At 37.3% G+C, this 26,235-nt stretch overlaps 1 protein-coding gene across 2 annotated transcripts; it reads right to left on the bottom strand.

Annotated features, from left to right (window-relative positions):
• Positions 1-9,671: 9,671 nt before the first annotated feature.
• On the bottom strand, positions 9,672-26,213 carry CPSF2 (cleavage and polyadenylation specific factor 2). Of its 2 annotated transcripts, XM_062576019.1 has the most exons (15): positions 26,133-26,213; positions 25,324-25,509; positions 23,799-23,958; positions 23,599-23,704; positions 21,812-21,941; positions 21,204-21,319; positions 20,554-20,741; positions 19,487-19,777; positions 18,426-18,526; positions 17,880-18,080; positions 17,033-17,185; positions 14,940-15,165; positions 12,780-13,079; positions 11,676-11,810; positions 9,672-11,560 (listed from the first exon to the last, which is right to left on the bottom strand). In XM_062576019.1, the coding sequence occupies exons 2-15, from the start codon at positions 25,470-25,472 to the stop codon at positions 11,468-11,470; spliced, it is 2,349 nt and encodes a 782-aa protein (XP_062432003.1). In that variant the 5' UTR covers positions 25,473-25,509; positions 26,133-26,213; the 3' UTR covers positions 9,672-11,467. The 2 variants fall into 2 exon arrangements, with proteins under 2 accessions (XP_062432003.1, XP_062432004.1); XM_062576020.1 differs by lacking the exons at positions 23,599-23,704; positions 23,799-23,958; positions 25,324-25,509; positions 26,133-26,213 and adding an exon at positions 22,667-22,680.
• Between the last annotated feature and the right edge of the window lie 22 nt (positions 26,214-26,235).

Raw genomic sequence — 26,235 nt, 5'->3', positions numbered from 1 at the left:
TTATAAACAGGTTTGTTACATTTACGATGCACTATGTGCAATTCGCATGGGCCATTTATAAGGTCTATGACTACACAATTTAATCACATTCTCAAAATTCAGAGTTTCTCCATGTGCCTTAGGTTCGTGCATGTCTATCTAACTCTTTGGTCACTCAAGTCCAGACTGTGGAAATAAGGGCTGTGTAGGTCAGAAGACTCCTGAAACTCCACACGCTAGGAAGATGCAAAGAGTAGCTAGACATCGCATCTTGCACATGAGCAGCTCCTATTCATGCTTTATTAAGTGAAAGTCAGTCCAGGAAGCCAAATGAATATTCATAGAATAGTTGTACGTACATCTCCTTCATATCTATACTAGCAAATTTAGTAAATATCCTGGAAGGAATTCTGGTGCCCTAAGCAGATCTACAAAGGTTTATCTACTTTGGCTTTCTTTCATTTAATTTTTGGCATTTAAAGCCATCTTTACACTCCCACCAACCCAATACTGTATGAGCCTAGATTACATCCCAAGACAAAAGTGCATCTGACCAGTCTTCAACTGTGAGATCTAGATTAAATAATTTGTCAGGTACTTCATCCCTGTCCTGCCAACATATAATACAATGAGCAGGCCCTTTCTGTCAGTGCAGCCCATTTATCTTATCATCACTAGACCCTTGTGAGCCTGCAGTTCCTGTCCTATTCGTTTACAAACATTTAAGCTGACACTGACTCACAACTTGTCCTTTCCCAGTTTTGCTGTCAGTGTGACATATTTGGTGACTGCCAGCTGACATACACTAGTACTCATGGCAACATTGACCACACTACAGTTACCCCTGACTGTAGCCAACTAGTCTTAAAAATGCTTACCTCATATACAAACCAGAATTTGAATGCAGCAATAAAGTCCATCAGAGATCGAAAAACTCATCCGAAAGCTGAGTAAGTACTTGGCCAGTATATCCATGCAGAGCTCCCAAGCCTCAGAGACTGGTCAGTTTGAAACATCAACTGCAGCAATAGAAAAAAGCATCTTTAGATGCTTGACAAATAATTAATCAGAGCGCACAGCTCCTGACCAAGAGGCAATACTCTACCAGAATTACAGTATCTTAAGTCTAAACATAAGTGATACCAGAACAATGAGCTGTGATTGTATTACAGTATCTAAGTGTTTTCTGAATTATCTTGCCCCAAAAGTCTGTATTATCCTAGCCCACAGCTAGGATGCTACTACAGGCAGAAGCTAGTAGGCAGAAAGTGGGCTTTGATCCTCTTTTCTCTTCCTCTCCAAGTGGTATTCTTCCCTTCGGCACTAGGTTTAGCTCAGTTGGTTAGAGTATGGTGCTAATAATGCCAAGGTTGTGGATTTGATCCCTGTATGGGCCACTTGCTCAAGGGTTGGGACTAGATGATCTCCAGAGGTCCCTTCCAACCTTACCGATTTTATGATTCTTCAGCATACTACCAGATCACCAGCTCTGATGTGATAGCTCTACTATGACAGATAGTAAAGGAGCAGTTTTGTTCAGACAGGTCCCTCAAGGCATCCCTGCTGTGGCATGCAGTGCTTCCTTCGCCAGCCAGGCCCTCAGCAGTCCCTTGGCAGCATGAGTCTGGCTCCATGTCTCCAGGAGCATTTCTCCTGCTTATCTCCAGCCCCTTGCGACTGCAGTTCTTTCTCAAACTTGCCTGTGTCAGGGCAGCAAAGGCTCCTCACTGGGCAACAGGCTGCTCACAGCAGCACCAGAGCCCACAGCACCTGGCTGCAACGGGCATGTGGCAGGTGCCAGTGGAGTCCCACTCAGGGCACCTTGTAGCCCCCTGTGATCAAAATTCTGCCACTTACGCCAACACCTCACACTAGGCTCAGCTTAGGCCTAGCTGCTGTGAAGCAACAGCTTCTTTGTATCACACATGTTAAAATTATTGTATCTAAACCCTAAAGAATTAACCTCACTCTACCTTTGCTCCCAAGCCACCAGATAAGTCATAACAAAGTAAAGCCATGCTAATACTTCACCAGTCTTTGGGGTGATGTCTCAGGCCTGATCTTGCCCTGAGGCTACTCATGGTCACTATTGCTTGCCTCTTCTCTGCCTCAAGTCCAGCTAATACTTAATCATATCAACGCAAAAATGGAACTGTTTCAGATAGAGACACCCTAAAATAACTGAGGTGCTTGCACGTAAGGTAGGTTCAAACTCCTTCAGTAAGTGAACTGATCCAAAACCACATCTTTTAGCAGCTGGTGTATTGGTCCCCAGGCTGTAGCATGAAGATGGAAAGAGGCAGCAATGTCCTCTGATAGCAGGTCTGAAAATACCCACCAGTACTCATCCTTGCCAAGGGAACATTTGGTTGCATATCTCATCATGCTTCAAAGACGACTGAGAATATTCCTGTTGCTTCCTTTCCGGCCTCTTGCCCTGATGTCTCAGTTGAAAGACTGGCCTGCTTCAACAGTTGACAGGGAAGGGGATACAGTAGCCTACAGAGAATAGCCTTCTTACAGTCCTAAGTTTGATAATAGTAAATAAGACAATTGCCACCTTCAGCTAAAATTAAGTCTTAAACACAAATACTAGAGACTCATCTGAGATGAATCTACAAGTGGCCATTTAGAACCTGGGCCTGGACTTTGCATTCAAAGTTACATTCTTTCATGAAGGGTCATTTAACAGTTTAGAAACAATGATACAGAGTAATATTTCGTCTCTTTCCCCTCACATGCAGTTTTTAGACCATAAGCTCTCCAGGTAAGGAGGTAATTATATAGCACTTGCCCAGACCTGACTGGAGCACATTCTTGCATATATTCAGGGTGAACTCTCAATCTGCACTTTCCAGCATCTTCCAAACCTGGGAAGCTCTTCAAGGACAGGGTTGCCTATGACACTTTCTCTAGCAAAATATACTAAGTAACAAAAATTGGAGTTTGACCATAATGTAATGACTAATTTGACACTAAAGTGCAAAAAATTCTCACGATTTATATCATCTTTATCTGTTTTAATTTTAGGGGCAGTGGGGAGGTAGCGAGATGTCCCTGCAGATTTCCATTTGTTTCATCACATATACTAAACTAAGTTTTTTTTTTTTTTTTTTTTTTTTTAAAGGGTTTGCTAGTGCTATGCAAGTTGTTTCATTCAGATTCTTTTGTTTCAAAGATTTACGTAACTTGCTAAGCAACTCATGTTTTAAAAATATACATATGTAAAGCAAATTAACATTTTCTGCAGGAAGTTTCAAGTATCTGCACAAAGAGGAGTTGAATAAAAATGTTAATTATCTTTTTAATCAGTGTATCAGAAGTAAAGCTTTAAATTACTTGAAGATTATTAGTAAGGATAGTTTGTTCAGATACAGAACACAAGTTTGCAACAAAAAATGTAATTGTTCAAATGCTTTTCTGGAAAGAGATTTGATGAAGGGCACAGACACACACATCTTTCTTTCCCATACAAGCTTATGACCACATTGAGCAATACCATTGATTCCCCACTATGGTTTTCAAAGCTCGTTTCAGTCCACATCCGAAACAAAATGCATGCTCATAGCCCTGAAGCACAAGTATTATATTACAGTGCTAGAGATACTACAGCACAGATGCAGGAAAGGAGGAACTTGAAACTAAGGAAGTAAAAGTGGCAAACAAGACACCACACAAACATGGCATATGTACAAATTAGTTGTTTTTGTATGACCAAATAGGATTGATATTCACTGACATTAGCCACATCAGCGTTTATTTCTGTCCAGATATAGAGCGGGCATCAAAAACTGCCCTTCTGAAAGGCAACTCTTAAGATATGTAAAAAGATACCAAAGTAGCCTATTTCTTCATCATTCCTCATGTTGTATGAAGTCAGAGCAGAATAAAAGTCAAAGAAAACTTTGTATTTTGTGTTGCACAATTTCAGCTACTGATTGTGCTAGAACAGTTCAATTCAAGTTAGAAAACTGGTGAGGTAAAGGTCTAGTCATTTGAACCGTTACAAACAACAGCTAAATATATTGTTTTATTGTAGCATGCATTTACTTAATCTCACTTCTAGAAAGCTAGTATTAGAAAGGTTGCATGGATGACAAAGCTGCAGAAATAGTAAATCAAACTGCTCTTAGAAGTTAACCTTCTAAAAATAACTTCATGATACAAATAAATCATCTCCTTAAAGATCTTTAAGTTATCCTCATTATGTTGTAAGTATGCACCTACCTTCGCAAAAATAAGATTTCAGCATTCATTTTGAGGGTTTGGTCTATATACATGATTTCTACTTTTTTTTCAGTTTAACATCTTCTTTGTGCCTGCTCTGTATGACAGCCAACATAGTTCAAAAGTAATGGAAACATCAAGCTTTTTGTCCCATCATAAGGCAGGAGCCTACAGGAACACCATAACTCAAAGCATATTTTGAAAATACGAAGAATTAATGATAATGAAACAACACCCAAAAGTAATTAAACCTCCATTTCACACAAAAGTAGTATTTTGACACTTGCACAAGAGACATCAGAATTACAAAAATTCACTACTGAATTTCTATGACAAAGACAATGTTAACTATTCAAGATGTCAGTTCACAGAAACACAAAAGCTAGGTTGAAGTCAGAGGGACTGTTGCCATCAACTCCAACAAGAAGAGGATTAGGATCACGGTTTGCAATATCAGAGTGGTTTTTTTCTCTGTAACAGAGACTAAATTTAGACCCAGTTACATAAAAATACTAATAGCCTTAACACTTTTAATCAGCATAAGAGGTTTAGGGAGGCACAAATGATTTAAAGTCTGTTGACTAGTTTTATAGTGCATTTGCAATATTGTGCATTAGTAAAATCAGAGATTATGAAAGAAACACCAAAACAGAATAAAATTATACAAAATACAAAAGGTAGGCTATACAAAATGACTCAAACTTTGATTCCAATAGCAATTTTATCAGGCTGCATCAAGAACAGCATTCGTCTCTACAGGTTCCTGCAGTTTGGGAGCTAATCTATTCAGGTAATGCAGTACAAGTACCACCTGGTTCAGTAAACAGCCTGGACTTTTTTTTTTCCTTTCTTTCTTAGTGTAGTGTGATCCTACAAAGAGCACAAAAATAAAGCACTTGTTATCTTCATACTGTCGCACACTGCTTATCCACAGCTAGCACAACAGCACAAAGCAATCTGGCAGGCTTTCAAATGCCAAGTCTGGCATGGTGATGGGCAATATGCTCTGCCAGCTGTGCAGCCTCTTCAGGAGCTGTAAAATGGAAAAAAAATATCTGATTTTTAAGAGAGTTCATCATTATGGCTTGCAAAGCACCTCCCAATAATTTATGAAATACTGACCATATCACACACTTTTTCCCCTTAGCAGCTAAAACAGTTCCCTGACAACAGAAGATATATTTGTGCTGTCCTAATGCAATTAATCACTTCGATAAGCTACAATTCTTGCCCCAGGCAAACTGTAAAAATAGGAAATAGGAGGCAATATTGTCATCTCCCACTCCTTTGAGAGGTAAGCTATACTATGAAAACACCTCCGTGTTCACATTCTGAAGCACCTGCAGCACCTCTACAGACCAGTTACCTAAATACAAGGGTTTTTTTTCTTGAATAGCTCATTGTACAATGTCATTAGAAAGTATTCCTTAAAAGCCTATTTTTGTCATGACATCCTTACAGGAACAGATCAGACAAAAGTGAGCCCTATGGAGTTTTAGTGATGACCAAGTTCTATTGACTTTCAATTTTTCTTCCTTCAAAGATCTTCCAAAATCCATTGTATAATTTTACTACACCATTTCAGTATTACTACTGATACAAGGGGTTGCCTGCCCTCCTCTGGAATAATTTCTGAGAAGTTTTACTAGTGTACCTGAGGTAAGTGCACCATAAAACTTACCACATGAACTGACTATTATTTTAGAGAAAACAGACCAATTTTGAACCAATTACTGTAAAACGTATTTTAAAAAGCAAGCATTATCACGGTTCTCTGGCTAGTAACTTCTGAAGCCAACTGTTCTTTCAACAAAACTAGAAAGAACTAGACAGAGAGGGAGTAGCTTCCCCAGATTAGATAGACTGCTCTGGCTTTACACAGAACTACAGCTTTCAGCAAATCCTGGAAGACAGCTTTCAACTTTTTACAACCATTACGCAAGTTTTCTTGGCAGGAATACATCTGCAGTGATTTATGCTGGTTTTCTCTAGATCAGGGTTGTTCTGATTTGTTAGCAATCTTGTCCTGATCTACACAGCACAGTAGTTTTCTAGAGCCTACAGCTCTGCGTCAAAATATTATACAGCTGATGAGGCAGCTACACTGAACGCCTTGCACAGAACGTAACCAAGTTAAGCAGCTACTCCAAAAGATACCTATGAAGCCATCAGCTTGAGAAACCGATCTCTTTTTTATTTATATGCTGCAGTTTATTGGGAATAGTTATTCTTTGCAACTGAAAAACCACAAACTCATTAGATATAACCAAAGGGAAAAAGTTCTACCAAATTAAGGTGTAATGTATGCTATAGGTTAAGTTTGCACGTTGGATATGTGAGAGTTACTTAGCTATCAAAGTTCTGACTAGACATTTATTATGCCTTTTTTCCTACCTAATAAAGGTCAGCAAGGGCGCCATAGCCATTACCACATGTAGAATTCTCCTCTCCTTGACTTCCTTACATAATTTTTAAAGCCAATTTTAAGAACACTGTTGTCAAACTTGGACTGAGGTGGATAGACCTTTTCTAACTGAAATTTCCATAATTCCAAATTTCTTTACAACTGTATATGTCAGAAACACTCTTTAGAGAAGTTTGAAGCACTTCATAAAGCTTGCAGTGAAAATGAGTAAAATCTAATTAAGCAAAACTTTTGCTACTGAAATCAAGTATTTGCTCTTTGTTAAAAATCTTATACACTAGACTTGAAGTTACCAACTACACTTTTTGGCAGATGCTGAGCTAATCATCATTCAGCTTCCATCACTTAAGAGCATTACATAAACTTTAAACAGTAATAGCCTGCTGTTATGTACTGAACTTGCTTCCTCATAACATTTTGGGCTTCTATGTATCCCTTCCAATGAAAACAGCCACTTGGCTTTTTGAAAGTACTACTAAGAACTACAATGATTCATTTTACTTTGTATTACAGTAGTAATATAAATTATATTATCTATGATAGATTATATAATGCACTGCATGAAAACATCTAGTCCTCCCAGATATGGGAGATACAAAAATATATCAAACTTGCATGCTTTTGCTATGTGGCAAAATAAAATGCATTTGTCCAGATCAATTAATAGATCATTTAAACACTATTTCTGTGTTCCTCCTCTCACACTGTGAGGAAGTTATAGAGCTGTAGGCACTGATCAGTTTACTTACCACTGAACTGTAGCCATTCTTCAGCAGAACTTCTCTGCCAGAAGCACTAATACACTTTTTAGAACAGGGAAATAAGAACTATACAAATTTAATTACAGTAATCCAGATAGGTCCAAGACAATGCTTTCTTTTATCCTTTGGTTGATACTGGTCAAGCAATTTGACATACACTAACAGCTGATTATACATACTGTTTTATCATGCAAGGAGGGCAAAGTGTTAGACTGGCCAAAATACTCCATGAAAAATTTGCCCGCTGGAAAACTCTAGAGGATTTTCAACAGAAGCCTGAGTTGTTATACAAATGCACTGAATTTCACCAGAGAGAACAAAAAGCACTATTTAAGAGGAACACTGCTCACATAACCTTCAATTAACTACCCAGCTCTGCATTTACAGAGTGACTCCCATTTACAAATTAAGTTGTAATGACGTATATTTTGATCTTTGAATCTTATTTTTCTTCCAACCACAAAGATTCTCAAAGAGGTTATTTCAATATTTCAAATATCTGTAAAGACAAATTTCAAGCAGCAATTTTAAAAATTCTCTGTAATGTACAGTTTAATTATCCCATTTTGAGCTACCATCAGTTCCTTGTACACGTTGTTCCCAGATCAGGACTCACTTAAGTTCTACTTAGTGGAATTGTCAGATTTGATTGCTTGATCCCCACCCTGGCCCCTGCACACACACACACCTTTTTTAATCAAAAAAATATCAGTGATTGCCATGAAACAGAATATTGTGCTGTTTTCAGGTCCCTTCAGTACGGATTCTTGTGCTGAAGTCTCTAAAATCTCATGCTTGACCTTCAAAATGTTCTCCCCAGGCAATAAACTCCTTCTCTCACAACTACATTATTAATATACTTTGTGTCATGCCTCAGAGTGATCTTGATCCTGCAAAGTGTTTCAGAGTAAAACCATCTACAACAATTACTTAGATGGGCAGAGGCAGCGTTGGAATCTCGTTGCTCATAAAGTGTTTGACTGTAATTAAAGTTAGTACAGATATAGGACAATTCCTACCTTTCCAAGGGAGTTTTACCAGCAAGTAGGTCCCATATGTCCTCATAACACTTATTCCAGTTGAACACAAGACATACTATCTTTCTCTCCATTAATAGCATATTTTGAGAAGTGGCTCTGGTAAATCTAAGTATTGCTCAGAGAAGGAAAAGAGGAGAAAGATTTTCAGCTTCACCTCACCTCAAGTACATGCTGTCAAAGTCAAATGATTAAAAATGAGACTGTCACCCACAAAGTTACTTAACTTCAGGATAAAGCTATATTTAGGTAATAGGAACTGATTAGTTTAGATTTGTTTTTCCTTTAAAGGGTTCTGCTTGTACATTCCCTTATCTTTGAAATATATATTCACATCTAGTAGAAAGGGAAAGCAAAAAGAATGAAAAAGTTAGTATTTTCCCCACAAACACTGTAACCTACAGAGCGCGGTTTGATTTTAAGTTATACTCTTGCCTCAAGAGCAATAAAGCAAAAAATAGCTTAGGGGAGTAATATTCCCCATAGGATTTTTATTCTTAATGGAGACAGCGTACAAGTCAGGAAATACAGCTTACAACCCAGGGCAGCATCAACACTTTGTGGAGGTGAGGGGAAAATGAATCTCTCATTTCTGATACAAACAAGAACCAGATTAGGAACTATAAGTAAATTAAACATAGAGAAGATAGATTCTTGTTTAAATAGAATCACAGTTTAAAAACTCCAAACAATGAAACAAAACCCTAATGATAATCCAGAGAATTTAAATGATATTAAGTAAATTCACCAATACTTGTTTCAGATCCACAATGCTTGCAAGTAATAAATGCATAGCTGAGGAGCACACCTGCCCTACAGTGCAGATGCAGCCAGTGATATGTTTATTACTTATGTCCTGTATTCTCCCCTCATCTCTTACCACCACAGCAGTTTTCAAACTCAGCTTTTCCCCAGCTCCTGGGAGATGGAAAGAGTAGCATTGCCCTGCATGTCCTCCACCCTTGGCTTTCTCATTTCTCCAATATACTGGTGGGGTAAGAGGCAGCAGCAGCCTGCTAGGGCTGATTTCCAGGCACGTTCATGGCAAATAGAACAAAAAACAGCAACTAGTCATTTTGCTCGTACTTCAGCTTTTCCCCAGTGAAGGCATTAACTTTACCAGAGGACACAAGAATTCAGTGTTCAATACCATCAGCCTTTTGCTAATCTTAAGCTGCATTTGAATTAATAGGTTAAAAGCAATAGAGGTAGAAAGGCAGATAGACAGCATGATCACAAACATTTTTCTTAAAACTAGTACTATTTTTAGTTTGATATCATAAGGGTTATCAACAATACATAATACATTCTATAAAGCCACACATTATCTCTCCCCAGCCCAACCCCCAAGGTAAAAGGCCAATATGATTATGTACAAAATAACTCACTTTATAAAAATTCATTTGTGTCAACAATAGAAAAGTAATACAATGGTATTCACCAACAAGCATCCAGTATGAAGCAGATTTACATGGCATTGCTACAAAATAGCTAAACAAAACAGAGCATTTCTAAGAAATTCTGGGTGCCAGTATAATTGAAAATAAACATTTTCCTAAACTGTAGACAAAAAAAAAAAAAAAAAAAAAAAAGTGTTAAGCTGTTTGGTTAACCCTAGCCAAGATTTTTTTGTGTTTAAATTGTTTTATGTTTTTAATATCTAGTTCTAGCAAATCTTTTTTCAAGAAAAAAGGGACTTCAGTTTTAAGTTACTACCCTAAACAGAATAAATAAATCTGTAGATCAGATAAAAAGAACTATTAGTCAAAAATGAGTTGCAAAGTAAAGTATCTTTCCATTGATAGCCCATAGGGCTACATTTTGCCGCTTACAAAAGATTTTATTTTAAACATACACACATAGACCACATATTACATTGCTGTTGTATGTAAAAACAAGCAAACAACCCACACACACTCCCCAAGCATGTGGTTCACATGTGGATGTGGAAAAAAAGATTAAATAGACTCTCCAGAGGCCATTAGTATGCATAAGTTTGATCAATATTATCCCTTCAACTTTGAGGAATTAAGCCACCCAAAATTGTGCTTAATCTTCACTTAAAAAGAAAGATCGGTTCCTAGCATCAGCAAGTACATTAATCCCATTGTCAAAACATGCAGCTAGTGTGAAACCTGGCACAAAAGCATTAAATATATCACATGAACTCAGATTTCAAGATGAACAATCTTCCTGCACTCAGCTCATTGCACACTGAACTTAAACAGCAATACATAGATGAAGAGTGTTAGTCCTTGGAAGTATTAAAATCAAAAATTGAGAGATTTTACAGTTGGCGTAAGTCTGCAACAGCTAAAAGCTACAAGTTCTATAAGCTTTTACAGTTACTCTGAAGCACACAATTACTAGATTTTAAACTGCTTGACAAATTTCTCTAGTTTTCTCTAAGAGTACCTTTTAAAAGTCATTTTTGATCCAGCAGACTAATATTTCATACAGTATAAGAATGTATGTTATGGAATAAATCAGTAACATGAGGCAGTTGCAACATTAACATGCACCTAGATTAACTAAGAGAAAGTTTAGGTAATTAACTTTCCGTAATCTATTAAAAACTTCAACTAAACTCTGCTGTTCCAAAAAGTGGACTCTCTCCCCCTAAACAAAACAAAAACCCCCTACCACAGCCCACCCACAGTTCCCCATCTAGCTTTGTTTTAGACCAGAAAAATGACTTTTATATATTCTGTACTCTTTAGCATGGAATCTATCAGACCAAAATATGTCCTGACTAACTGAATCTTTGTTTATCAGCTGTTCTTCAAGAAACTCGGTTATAATGTATTGTGCAAGACAGAATAAATCATAATGGTTTGAAAGTAAGCAACACAGACTGTACCTACAGATTTGTGCAGAGCAACAGCAGCAGTTATTTACACATTTAGGGTAGTTAACTGTCCATTATGAATTAGTTTCCCCCTATATAAATTAGAAAACTATAAAAAGTCAGAACCGGGAAGAGTGAAATTCTCATTATCTTTTAAAGTTCAAGTAAAGATATCTTTGCAGCATTTCCTTTAGACAATAGCATATTGCTCGTACAAAAGGTCTCTTATCCTATAGAAGTCCTGACAGAGACAGCCTTCCAATCCAATGCGTCCTGTTTCAGTCTGAAACAAAAGACATGTTTCAATTTACTATCTTTACATTAATGAGATGGTAATTTTAGTTTAGAATATATGCAATGGATTACTTGCTGAAGAGTTTAAGACATAGGACACCTACCCTGCGAACAGCCACCAGGTTGTTGCACACAAGCACTCCTCCTACAAATTCGGCTTGAATACCTTCCCGCAGAAGAACCTGCTTGAAGTCAGATAGTCTTGGTTCATTCATAAACACAGACTGATGTCCAAGCACCTTTAAACAACAAACAATTTTAGTAAGTCTGCTACAACCTCACACTTTCACAGATCTCATCGTTATTGGATTAGCAGCAATATGGCCTATGGACAGGCTACAGGACTGTAAGTTAGAAAAATGGTTCCATTTGTCATTTACAGCAAGACCTCTGCAGAACACAAAGGCCTTAAAAGTCATCCATTAAGCAAAAGAAATATTTCCTGTGTTTACACTGAAGACAATTGTAAAGCTACCCCTGAAGATCCCTCTTAAGAGCCATGAAACATCAGGGACAGAGCTACAGCAAGCAGTATTCCTGGCAGCACATACTCCTGTGACACTTGTCATAGATCAGAACAGCCTTTACAGCTCTCTCCAAGTTTATCTAGCTCCTAGAACAAAATACATTTAGGAGTGTGCAAAAGCATCTTAATGTAATGCCAGGATTAGCAGGCATTTTATTAATTAAGTGAAAGAATAAAATAGTATCTACTCATACATGTAAAGTATTTTCATTTAAGAGTGAAGATAGAAAAGATTAAAGGAATGAACTCCCAAGCCACTACTACGGAGGTGGATACGCATATATTTCTAAGACATATTTTTCTACTTACAGTATATGGGGCATTTTCCACAGCATCAACAAAACATACTAAAACCCAAGAGAGGCTAGGCACCAGCAAGCATCCAAAGCTACAAGTACTAACTACAAATATGAAACAAGTTACAATAACTGTGAACTTATATCCACAACTAGATGGTAACTGTATTATGCTTAATACGCAGAAGAGACAATCCTCACTACAAAAACCTTAAAATCTGGACAACAGTAGCATCTTTAACAAAGAAAAAAAAAACCAACAAAAAACCCAGTTTCAGTTAGACTTACATTTGAATAAGATCCCAATATCAAGCACTAAGAACTAGAAAAGAAATCTGAACACAGAACTCAACAAAATAAAACCCAAACCAGTAAAGTTTCTGTACCTCATGAGGTGGCAGAGGTTCCAAAGTAGGAATGATCTCACTCTCCTCACACATTTCCTTATCGTCATCACCAAACAGGCTTTTCATAGCCTTTTGTTGTGCAATGACACTGGAGTCTGAAGAAGGCATATCCACTTGCATCTCTATGTCTTCATCTTCCCTCAGCTCTCCCTCTTCCAAAATAACTCCAGTGTCCACTTTTGAAACTCGCATGTCCAGGACACCATCTATCCAAGCCAACTCAGCATCTTTGGCTTTACAGAATTGAAGGGAGCTGACGAGTGAATCTTTTAACCTGACCTAGATTGCACAAAAGTAAAAGCACTACTGATTTCACAGAAAATACAATAGATATTTCACAGAGTCCTTACTCCAAGCTTTAGAAATTAGCAGTTTTCCTCTCAATGTCTCTGCACAGCCTTGATTCATAGTCCTTTGGGGAGGGAAAGGAGGGAAATCAGTATCATCAAGGCAAGATGTAAAAAGCTTACAAAATGTGTGTAGTCCTTATCTTACAACTTGAAAGTAAGAGAACAGTAACTTAATTTTGTGCTAGTTAAAACAAAACCTTTCCGACTACAAGCTTGAACTAAACTTACAGTGAGAACAACCAATTCTTAATTCGTTAATCTTTAAAATTCAATTCTTTAATCTTTAAAATCATCTGAAATATTCCTCTCTGTGGCCAAGGGGTTCTTCGATTGGCCTTTGTAAATTTAAGAGAAGCTTTTTCAGCTACATTCAGATGAGCAAACTGCAACTACAAATTCCAACCTTAAATGCAAGTGGTAATTAATATTTTATTGCAAGGAGGGATTTTGTAGAAATCAGATCTGAAGTGATTAAAGCATCCAATTTACTCTGACTTTTCTGGCAAATATCAAGATTTTAACCCACTGGATAAAGCCCTACTCTGCAAGACCACTATACACATGAGATTATGTATGATCCCAATAGCAGCATCAGGGCTGCAACTGTACAAAGGATATTGCAACTGATGAAACTGTAATTGCTGCACAGTCTGCCCAAATGACACTGACATTTCTGATGTCCCACTCATCTTTTTCCTAATTCAGTATCTCCCAACTACTTCATCTGTTCAGAAAAATTCAAGCAGAAGAATAATTCTATGCAGAAGATATAATTTCCTCCTTACAAAAACAAAGCTATTAAAGTTCTACTCAAATATTTTGCAAGAAATCAGAACCTTATCATTTCTTACAAACTAAACACTTTAAAAAAAGCTTAAAAGAAAAAGGCAAACAGAAAATATTGCTGTTTCAAGAACAGTAGAACAGGATAATTTTCAATAACTGGAAAGTTCCACTTCTACAAAGTTACATATTTTGCTCTGGAAGAAAACAATTCTGCAGAAGGACCTCTACTTCAACAGTTCTACCAATGTTTTTCTATTAACTTCACCCATTAATGTTTTCCTCCTTTTTAAACCGCATGTGAGACACTCTCCTCTGAACAACCTCAGAAATTTTACCTGCGACCATACATAATTTTTATGTGCTTCACTCAAATTCTCCAGGTTCTTATTTAGAGCTTAACTATGAAGATTTAATGCAAAACATTATCAGGACCTCACTTTCTAAGAACACTCACCTTAATGTCATTGGGTTCTTGGGGGGGAGGGGGGAGAAGGGAAGCACAAGGGGAGAGGAAGGGAAGAGCTTTATTCTTAATTAACTGCTCCTAGTTTTACATGTTCATTTTTAGGCACTGTTTGGATATGAAGGATTTCATGCATAGACATTTTTGTTCTTTAAGGCTCCTGAGATTCCAAAAGCAATCCTAAAATGCAAGTAGTATACAGCATGCTTCAAATATAGACATTAGAAATCTATTAAGGATTCAGTAAAACAAACTGATGTTCCCATGGACATGAGCCTTGCCTTTTGCACCACAAGAAATACTACATTAATCTCAAAATTTTGAATGCTGCTTATAAATAACATTCACTTGAGCATAACTAAAAAGCTTACCCAGGAAATAGAAAAGTGCTACTAACATCTTGATCCCACAAAATCAAATGTACACACATGGTATATTTTCTTCTTTGCCCCCAAATAGACAGGCAAATTAAAAGGTCTGTCAATACAGCTCTACTATAGTTCACACTACTTATACAAGTAAAAAATTCTAATGCCTTACCTGGTAGATGTGAGTTTCACTGGTTGCATCTACAGTTTCATGTAGTTTGGGCATGTAAACCTTAATATCTTTTCCACCAAAAGCTCTGCAACACTCTGCAAGGTCCTGACTGGCCTCAGGTGGTCCATGGACAATGACCAATTGTCTTGGTTTCATTTGGTTAATAATTTTTTTAATTGAGTCGCCATCTGAACGTCCTTCATAGTCGATATATGTAACTCTAGCTCTAGTTTGAATTTAAAAAGTAAAATTTTTTAAATTAAAGATTAAATCTTTGAGAACTTTGAGATATTTTATTTAAAATAGAATGTACTTTGAAAATACTACACATAAGCTAAAGGTACCAGCACAAGGCATATTTCACAACAGCCTGGCCATCATAGATCAGTAACAAAATAAAGCATAGTCAAGTATCAGCATGCATGTATAGCTTAACACTATAAAATTCCCCAAATTCACTTAAAGTTATCCAAAACATTACATAAGCATAGATTACATCTGAACAAGTTCAATCTTTTCTAACAAAACATATACATTTGAATAACGGTGCTGACATACTGTTGCATTGCTTCCTCTTTGTTTTCCAGCCTCCTACCTGTCCCCATCATATAGGGGATTAACTGCAAATTTCTTAAGAGTGGGAACCAAAACAGACTGTGCAGTCCAAGAAAGACTATAAAGTCAGTCAACCAGGATTAATCTGAGGAAAGAAATTTGGACATCTTCCCACTTTCCTAATTCCAAACTAGTCCTTTACCTGTTTGCACACCACCTATGACACCACTTTAATAAAACGAAGGTAGGATCACGAACGTAAGACTCACTGGACACATCTAACAGTTCCATACAATTCAGCATGTGTACAACAGTTTTCCACTAAGAATTCTGCAAAGATCCCCCTGTCATACTATCTTGCCAGCAACAGCATCTGCATACACTATAAGTATATCCAAGCACCCATCTAGTATCAGGAACTTTGGAGGGCTGCTCCGAGAGATCTGTGGGTTGGAATTCTCCCACTATCCCTTTATATCACACAGGTAACAAGCAGAACAGAGGAGGAAAAAAATGGCATGCAAAGTATTTAAAATACTAATTAACACCATGATAGCACATTTGCATAGGTTTCTTATTAGCCCCTCAAAAAAGAAACATAAAAACAAAAAACCTACACTAGACACAAAGAGCTACCATCCTGTTGCATGAGGAATAAATGAATGAATGGAATCACTATCCACTGTCACTAAAAAAGAAAAACAAAACACTTAATTATTTCATACTTCTCTTCAGTGCTGGAGAAAATAAAATCAGGAGTTCCTGCCTGAAAAAAAAATACCCAAAGCTTTCTGGATGTGAGTGACCAATAAATCCCTACAGTATAAGGCAGCTTGGAAGAGATGGGCAAGAGGATATGCCCATGAAATTCATGGAAAAACGTTTGGGTAACTGATCAGAGCTGTTGCACAGATAGCTGACAATTTTAACACAAAGGGGACCAAAGGGTGGCCTTTACTTTAGGCAAACAGCTATGCCAGTTGAGTGAATCAACTGGTTGTATAAACGTTTCTGCGTGAGTTAATCAGGAATATAAGTATCTCCCTGAGTCAGTCACACCACCACAGGGGAAGTATATACCTGGCTCAGCCCAACAGCGTAAAAACCAAACAACAAAAGATTTGAGGAGAGCAAAAGCTTGGGCTAGTTTCGACCCACACATTCTTTCCAAGCAACAGAGGACACTCAGCACCATGACAGTGAGCACATTATAAAGACCCGTAATGGAGATCTCGCACTGTAATTGAATTGCGTATTGCAATTGTTATATTTTGCTAAGCACAACTTACATTTGCCTTTTGATTTCTGTGCATTGCTGTATCACTTTGCTAAATCAAGTATCCTGTGTAAGAAATATCTTCAAATAAGTAAGTCTTATATTACACGACACCCTCCACACATGGAATGTAAAAGAAACCAATCAGAGTATTAGACTGACACTGAAAAAGAGACAAAGCAACTGAACACTGGTTATAATGCACTTGCCTTTTCATTAGCATCCTCTTAGCTACAAAAATACTTAAAACAAAGCCACTCACTTAATTTCCATGGACTCTGTTGCTGAAATACATTTGGTAGGAACATCTGATAAATCCTGGTCCATAGGTTCATCTCCATTTGTCAAACCAGATTCTAATTTGCTTTTTTCTTCTTCTGTTGCTTGAAGTTCTGGAACCAGAAAATCCTCAGGTCTAAAGGACAAAAGGTGATTTGCTTTTAAATTGTCTTACAGTAACACCAATGGACTACATATTATAGTAATAATACAGTAGGTGTTGTTTATAAGATGTTTCATAAGTCAGTGCTAACAGGTTTTTGTTGTTGTTGTTTTGGGTTTTTTTTTCCCCACCCCACAATTGCCTTTGGTACAACCACATGTAAATAGAGCTCATTTGGAAAAGATCACTTTTGTATCCTAAAAAAGAAATCTGAGTATCTTGTGGAATACTAGCAAATGGAGGGAATTTAGCAAGCATTTAATATATCAAATTGGCAAGTATTGCTAGCTTTTTCTGCGACAAATTATGCTTCTTCTTCTTAATTATCATTTTCATAATTTATAATAAAAGCAGGAATAAATCAGGTTCAAAAAAGAAAGAATATTCTTCCTTCTTCCCTGTAAAAGAAAAAAAATGCCCATAAGGGGAGCACATTCAAAAAGGCCTGAACACAGGCCAAGGACCAGCACAGGTCCAAGGATCCTATCATAAGCTTCCCATGAAACTTTGCGGAAACTACCTTAACTTTTCATTTACCGCATTGGAAGAGCAAGTAATAGTTTTGCAGAGCAGAGACGATACTGATATTTTTAGATTTATTTTTATGATTGAACTATTGTATAGCTACTCTATGTTATTAAGTATTACCACTGCTTTTCCCACATACTTGATAATCTCTCCATATTCATCCCATTTAATTCTTTCCTCAGGAGCTGGAAACATGGGATAAGATTTCTTCGCCTGTTTGAAGAAGCTTCCTTTCCGGCTACCTTCACCTTTCATCATCAAATCATGCTTGGTCTTATGTACAGTAGGCTGATCAATGTCTTCTTCAGCATCACTCTCATCACTGGAATCAATATCTGCCCTGAAATGACATTAAAAAAAGGCATTTTTTTTTCTTTTTGTGTTTAATATTACATAAACACACTGAATAGGAAATAACAGTCCACATAATATTGACTGTTTTCAGCAGGATGAGGCCAGTTTAGATATATCTGAGAAAAAGCTCACAGCTAAATAGCAGACAAAATAGGTAGATCATAAAAACAAACTTAACACAATCATCAAAAACTCCTGAATGCCCTCAGGTGAGTCTATCAAAACTACCACTTGTATTTATCCCTGTATATAGTTGAACCAGCAGGTTGATCACACAGAAATCTCAACTCTGACAATAAAAGTAGAATACAGCAATAGGCAGTATACTTACTCTTTAGATTGTTCCAACTTCTTAGCTGCTTCTTTCTTTAGTTTCTCCTTTTCTAGGTACTCTTCAAGTTCCTTTCCTTCCAACTTGACTCGTTTTCTCAACTACAGATACAATAAAAATTAATACTAATTTCTGAGTAGCTGACACAGCTTTAATACTTTTCCTATGCACTGCTGACAAGGTAAGTATGACTCTCTTATTTCAATAACCAAACAAGGCAAAGCTGAAGTTGCACACTCAGATGCGCAGTGCTCTTCTACTCTTCCTGACTGTATCATTAATATCAAACAAAAGCAGTTTGGCAAAGGCTAGACTAGCAGACAAAGCAATGGTAAGTTTTATTGCTTACTTTTTACAAGTCAAATTAGAGACTAGGTCACTACGAATATTGATGAGTTTTTGTAATAGTGTATTCACGGTAATCTTATGTTTTTACCTCAAAATAGAAGAAAGCTCCATTGTCAGGAATTAAATTACCACTGAGATCAGAGGGATACACACTCCCATATATTAACAAAGTATATCAGACAGAAGTAGGTACAGGTATTCTAACTGAAAATAATTTGAAAGCATGACTAACATTTAATTAAGTTAGCTGTGTTCTGTTAATTTCTAGCTTTCACTTATTTTTCTAATTCTGCTGGAACATATTCTACTCTTTTGATTTGATTTTCCCCTCACCCTGAAACAGACGACTTTCCAGCAGGAATAATCATATATTGTCTGCACATTAACTGCAAGCAGCATTTTTTCTATTATAACAAAAAGACACAAAAGTATTGTCTCTGTGTAAGTATTTTAAAACAACTTCATGTTCATCTCTATGGAGTATTAATTTTGCCACATGACGCAAACCCAACATTTTTACAAGTTTCTTAATATAAGTACTATTTTACACAAATTTATCCACAAGCGGTTAAATATGAAACATGCTGATTTCAATTTTCTATTTGCCACTAGAAGTGTTTTCAGTAGGACAAAAACAAAACTAAGTTCAGTTTTGATCACATTCCCCTAGATGACTCACATCAAGAAGTCAGAGGTATAAAAAGAACTCTTACCTCAATATCTATAACTTTTTCAGAAGGATTATCAATCAGGAATCGTGCTAATGTTCCTGGTGTAGTGCGATAAGTTAAAATTATAGAGTTTTTTGAATCCTGGCACCACTGAATGAAGAGGTCTCTAGAAAAACCACACTCTAAATCTGGTTGACTAGCAAGAACAACTTTTGGACTAGGCACTCGAGCCAAATCAGACAGACTATGACATAAGGAAAGGTGGCGGAACTGAAAAGGATTGTTTCTCTTGTCTTCAAAGCACCTCATCAGTTTGTCACTCATCCATTCTACCTAAAATATGAATTAAGGGGAAAAAAGGTTATTTATAGGAATATGAGTTCTCAAATGATATACATACCTAGCATTAAGTACAGGGATGCAATATGTACATGTTTACATTAATGTTTCTACACATACTAAGAAAGAATGCTGAGTGTAAACAGCAGAGAAACTAGTACTTTATGTTCTCTTCTAAATATCTATAGCTATGCTCACAGTTCTCATGATGAAACAAAAACAGAAATCAGTATTAAGAAGCATGCCCAAAGTCATGCTTTGACTTTGTGTTACTTGATCTAAAAATACAAGACAAACAACCATTCTGGAATAAGGACAAGACCTGGTATTTAGCCTACAAGTACCTGAAGGGAGGGTGTCAAGGGGACAGGGACAAACTCTTTTCAGTTGTCCCATGTGACAGGACAAGAGGCAATGGGCAGAAACTGAAGCACAGGAAGTTCCACCTGACCATGAGGGGGAACTTCCTTCACTGTGAGAGTGACAGAGCACTGGCACAGGTTGCCCAGAGAGGTTGTGGAGTCTCCTTCTCTGGAGATCTTCAAGGCCCGCCTGGATGCAACCCTGTCTAGCATGCTCTAGGTGACCCTGCTGAGCAGGGGGGTTGGACTAGATGATCTCCAGAGGTCCCTTCCAACCTTACCCATTCTGTGATTCTACTTGAGCCCCTTTCCCCACCACCCACCTTTTTAAACTAACAAAGGAAAAAACAGCATGCTGTTGGGTACATAGCCTCTTACCCTCTTCATTGTTACATTTTCAAAACAAACCTGTGATTTAGAAAATTCCACTACATTGTAGCTGACATTATTCAGAAGTGCTAGTGAGTAGACTCCTAATCCTGCATCTTTTGTTCTCCATATCTGATCAAGAAGTTGAGCAAGTTCCAGAACTCTGCCTGCTGTATCCACAGCTATTAATACATTTCCATCACCTCGTAATGTCTCCAAAACATTAGCTAAGAAAACAAACAAAATAAAAGACCATATACTTTGAATCATGATTTTGGCACTTTTTTGCTACATTCCACTAGCAACCACAATCAAAAGCAAATTGAATTCAGAAATAAATTAAACTTTAGGTTTCAAAACTAATATTTTTCCCCCTTTTTTAAAAAACCTCTATTTTCCTGATTTTTAATAATGTGATGAGGAAAATCATTTTAAAATCTCTCGAGATCAACCAACACTAACCTAAAATACAGAGTTTTCAAATAAAGTTAAAACATGGTGCAAATCATTGCTCTTATGAAAATGTTTTACTCACAGGATTAGCACCATCAGAAAAGAATGACTCAAAGTTTGTTAAATTTTAATGAAGAACCTTAATTTGGATGCTAATGAACTGATTATAGGAAAACAATTTACAATGGTTAATAAAACATTCTATCGTTATTTTGAACCCCAAACAGAATACATACTCAGTAGCTGTTCGTCCCTTTGCTTCCTCCTAGGCTGTATGTAAGTGGCATTAAATGAATCTGTAATAAGCAATGAAGGCCTGCTCAGCATTTCCAGGGAACATCCATTCAGATGGCTGTGGAAAAAAAGGGCCAGATCTCATTTTATGCAGTTCTATTTTATATGAAAATAGACAGCTAGCTTCCAGATGTTTACATGTACAAACATCACATTCCTCAACTGCTGAATAGAGTCTCACATATAAATGAAGGAAAGAATGACTTAAAAGACTTCAGGCTAAGAATAAGAGGCTGTTCAAGAAAAGCCAAAGTCTGGTCAAATAATTGTGAAGAAATTAGTGTCTAGCATTTGTTAAATTGAGTATGAGTAAGTGCAGTGGCAGTTTCACACAGGTTTCCTGTTTCAAACTTACAAATAAAAAAGATCTGAGGGGAGTAAATAAATCCACAGCTGATGTGTTTCAAATTCATTAATCTGAACAAAGATAAAGTATTGGTTTTATGATACCTGAAAAGGCACTGCTACTTCCAAAACTTTTTTATGCACTGCCAAATTATGAACACCTAACACAATGTACAAGCAATATACTTTGCTATGTTGAACATACATCTCCCTCTTGTGGTTGAAATCAACTGCATAAACAATTTCTTCCTCTCCATCTTTGACAATCTTCCAGATTGTGCCTCCTATCATGTGACCAGCTGGCAATGGTGTGATTGACAGGCCATGTCCTTTGCCTACAAAAAAGTAATTTAAAAAACTTTCAACATTTCAGGTACATCACATCTACTAAAATCCATTATTCTAAATACAAAAGAGCAATTTTAAAAAAAATGAACACCAGAATTATTGGAAAAACAGTCAAATGAATATGAAAAAAAGTCAGTAATCTATCCCTCCTTCCAATCCAACCAATATCTGTATTTAATTATTTATATATATATATTTTATATATATATATATTTTATATATATATATATATATATATATATATATATATATAGCAATTTGCCTCTACTCTGCCTCCAGAAAAAGAAACTAAAAGTGAAAAATCATTACTTCTCTCCCCTTCCCACCAACTTCTAGAGGTATAGCAGCCCAGCTGCAGTAACTATGGACCTAACCAACAGCAAATTATATAACAAACATAACATACCAAAGCAAGTGCACTGGTGAGAGGTAGGCCCCTCTCCCTACAACCTAGAATATTTACTCTATCATATTCACTGTCTGGGTACTTACAAAAACACATGGATTATGCAGACTGGAAATTCACTGGAAATTGCACACAAGCTGCAAAGAGTTCCAGAAATGGCGTCTAATGTGCTGCCGCACAAGTCAGGGATAACAAATCTTTTCAGCATCTGGTAACATTTTTTTAAAAGTACTGTTTCTCCTTGTTATCAGTGCTAACCTAGATATTTGTCAGCATCAGACTAGACCACTCATGACAATTACTCACTGTCATTGCTGTATTTCATCAGCTTGCATAGAAGTGCACAACTCTGGCAAAAATTAAAACACGTATTATTTTCTTGGATGTACCTATCAAGTCTTTTTGATTCACTTCAATTAAGGAGTAAAGTGTTATAAAATAACAGTTCACTCAAGCATTTACAGGATGTAAAAGCTAACAGCATGGACAGAGTCTTACTACAAAGTTAGTATCTTGAAAAGGGCCAGCAGCCTTTAAGAACGATTTCCATTTCTATTTTTCTTTTTCACATTACAAGGCAAGTACTTTGGCAAGTAACATTCAGCAACTGCAATATGATGCAACTCAGAGAGAAGCTGCTGGTGGTAAGGCTGTAAATATCTCTGTGCAGGACCAGGACTTCCATTTCATTTTGATCTTTAAACTCAGCGAGAGCAAAAAGCTGCTGATTCTCAGAAAGCCAGTTCTCAACATTAAGCCATACTAAGTGCCATTCAAAGTCTGCCAAGACCTCTTTGTTAAATCATTTAGACACTATAACTTAGTACGAGCAACCAATTCATCCTCTGGAAAACCTTTCCTTTTGCTCCTCGTTACTGAGAAGCTGTCAAGGTACCTACCACTTGGCATGAGTAAATGCATTTTAGAGACATAAACAAATTCCAAGAAAAGTTAAAAAAATACAAGAGAAACAAATGCTTAGAGAGGCTTTGGTATAACCTGCTCCTCATAAATTTAAGTAGAAATTCTAATCCATTTCCAAACACAATTACTGAGGCAAATCTTCAACTGATACAGAGCAACACAGCCCTACTGTGTTGGGCTGTTTCAGGGCTGAGAAACACACATTCAAAGACCTACTCCTTTTTAAAAAAGTTGCCTTAATTCATAGTGAAAGGCAACAGAACTATTAAAAGATAAGTCATGTATTGAAACTTTTGCTGATAGAGTAACTTTACCTTTCAAGTTCACAATCTGAGAAAACTTCAGTTGCTGTATTTTGTCAAAGGCTGCATCTACATCATCCAATGTAAAGAGAGTGAAGTCTTCTGTATTATGGCGGGACTAAAACAAATAGAAAAATAAAGAAAATTCAGTAACTTGAGCATTCTACCATATTGGAGACTTTGTGTATGAAAAAAACCTAATTTAAATATACCTGATAGAGATCATACATAAACATCTGTCCCATTTTATAAACAGGAATAGTTGCATAAATGGCACAATTTAAGCCCATTTTTCCAACTGCATATGGAAGTGCACCAAGATGTAGAGGGTCAGGATGAGAAAGAAGAACAGCATCAACCTGGTGTACATGTCTACAAAAAAGGGACAACAAAAGGAGTGAGTGATGGTCTGCATTGTATTCTATACTCTCTATTTTGCTTGAAGGTGTTCCAGTTCTTTTGAAAACAAGTGCACAATTTGAATGTCAAATGAGAAAATAAATATCCTCTAGGTGTAGAATAAAACTTTTAAAAACAATTAAAAAACCCTACAAATATTTCCAGAAATTCAAACTACGTAAGAATTAAAACATGCATTTTCAAAATGCAACTTCAAGGCCAGGTCACGTAAGAGCTCTCAGAAGTTTCACACCAAATTCTTGATACATGAACACTAGAAAGTACATTAACTGAAGGGCCAAAACTATTTTCAGAGTAAAGACACATTATAAACTGTTTACACATCAAAAACGGGTTATGTATTAATCCAAAACAGACTACAGCTATTATTCAGATGAGCATGACCAAGTAGAGGTACTCAATAACTTAGCCATTATGTCTCTCACAACTGAAAAACAAACTCCAGAACAGATACAACACGTGAAAACAGAAATTGGATCGACATACTCTGAAGTCTAACTTTTTGTTCCCTTAGCTACAACAGCACATCCCATTTCTCTTGATGGACATTCTTCTCAAAAAGATGATTTTGTTTAATTGCTTCTCAGGTAAGACACTTAACAAAATTTTAGAAGCTATCTTTAGTACAGGATAATCCTCAGTTAATAGGCTTCAAACACTACATGTTAATACTTAGAAAACTAAATCTATTAAAATAGCATCATAAGACTTAAGTTTCCTCCAGGAATTTCCATGTTTCAGGCCTAATTCTGAAATCAATGTGTGCACATCAGGAAAGCTCCTCACTGTTCCTCACAGTAAAACTTTAGACTTTTTTTTTTTTTTTTTGCAGGTGTGGGACACTAACAAAAGCTTTTCTCCAGACACAATTCCTTAAATTTGAAACGAGAAGCAAAAGCCAAACCATTTTACCTTCAGCTTGCATGAATTCTCATACAATGAGATTTTTTTCATTTAAACTTAATTAATCATTCTGTATCAGTTTACAGTCAAACTCAATCTCCCACAGGCTCTGTTCTTTGTTATGAACAGAACAAAACATCTAAACGAAAACAAAACCAGAAGAAGAGTGAGAATTAAGAGTTACTAGATGTGACTCACTGACACTCAAGGAAAAGAAAATTTTTTACCAGAAATGTTTTATCAGTCTTTCTTTTCAAATAAAGGATATCTTCAAAGTAAAAAGAAAAAAAAAAAAAAAAAAAAAAAAAAAAAGGAACAATTTTGGATTTAACAGCATCATACAAATAAAACTAAATGGTATTTGAAAAGCTTCTGAGAAGAATAAGACTTTTTTCTTTTTAAACAACTACTTACTTTCTTAGTGAATCAATAATGTCCATAGAAAAGTTTTCATCCCAGCCACAGTCCAATAGAAACCGAAATTCATCTACTTGCAATAGATAGCACAGGGCAGACTCCTCCTGCACCCCTGAAAGCGTGGTTAACTTGATAATCGATGTCATTTTTCCCTCCAGGTATTTGATCTCCAGAAGAACTATTCTGAATGGAAAAAAAAAAAAACCAAAACAAAACAAAGAAGTTTCACTAACTAATCCAAAGGAAAATCTGTTTATTTAGAATCATCTCTAACATCTTAGATTTCCAATAACACGAAGGATAACGCTTTTTACATATTATCTCAAACACTGCTGCTGGCTATTAGCTTTTACCTATCTTTTGATCCGTCGCATTTTAAATACAGGAAAAGACACTTCTTATTTCTCCCAAGGGGATTTTTTTAACCGAGTAAAAGAAGGGTAGGGCCTTCGCTAACCCCAGCAGCGGCTGTCGCTAGAGGCGCCGCAGTGCCCCGGGCCGCCGTCCCTCCAGCGGCCCGCGGGGCGGCCCAGCACGGCGCGGGCCGGGGCAGCTGCTCGGCGGCTCCCGTGCCGCCGCGGGCGCCTTCCCTCCCCTTCCCCGGCCCGGCCCGGCCCGGCGCCCCGGGCCCGCCAAAGGCTGCCCGGCGCCGAGGCGGGGGCGCGCCCCGAGCCCTGCCGGCAACGCGCCGCGGCTCCCCCCGGGGAGGAAGCCGGCGCGGAGAAAGGGGAGAAGACAGGGTGGAGAAGCCGGCAGCGAACGCGGAGGCGGGACCCCGTGGCCAGGGCAGCCGCGGCCGCCGCTACCTGCTCCGCGGGCCTCGCGCAAGCCCGCCGGGGCGCGCGCCCGCCGCTTCATCCGGACGCCGCCGCCTCCGCCATCTTGAGAGGGGCGGGCAGAAGAGGGAAG

Source organism: Rhea pennata, chromosome 5 (genome assembly GCF_028389875.1).
Source record: "Rhea pennata isolate bPtePen1 chromosome 5, bPtePen1.pri, whole genome shotgun sequence".
NCBI classification, from domain to species: Eukaryota; Metazoa; Chordata; class Aves; order Rheiformes; family Rheidae; genus Rhea; species Rhea pennata.
The sequence above is the reverse complement of the archived record's forward strand: the minus strand, read 5'-3'. Positions and strand labels throughout refer to the sequence as shown.

Coding starts and splice junctions, on each gene's coding strand:
- CPSF2 (XM_062576019.1), bottom strand. CDS start 25,472: ATGACATCGATTATCAAGTTAACCACGCTTTCAGGGGTGCAGGAGGAG. Junction 23,959..25,323: donor ATTATTGATTCACTAAGAAA/GTAAGTAGTTGT, acceptor CCTTTTTTGTAG/ACATGTACACCAGGTTGATG. Junction 15,166..17,032: donor ACAGAGTCCATGGAAATTAA/GTGAGTGGCTTT, acceptor AATTCAAACTAG/AGCTAGAGTTACATATATCG.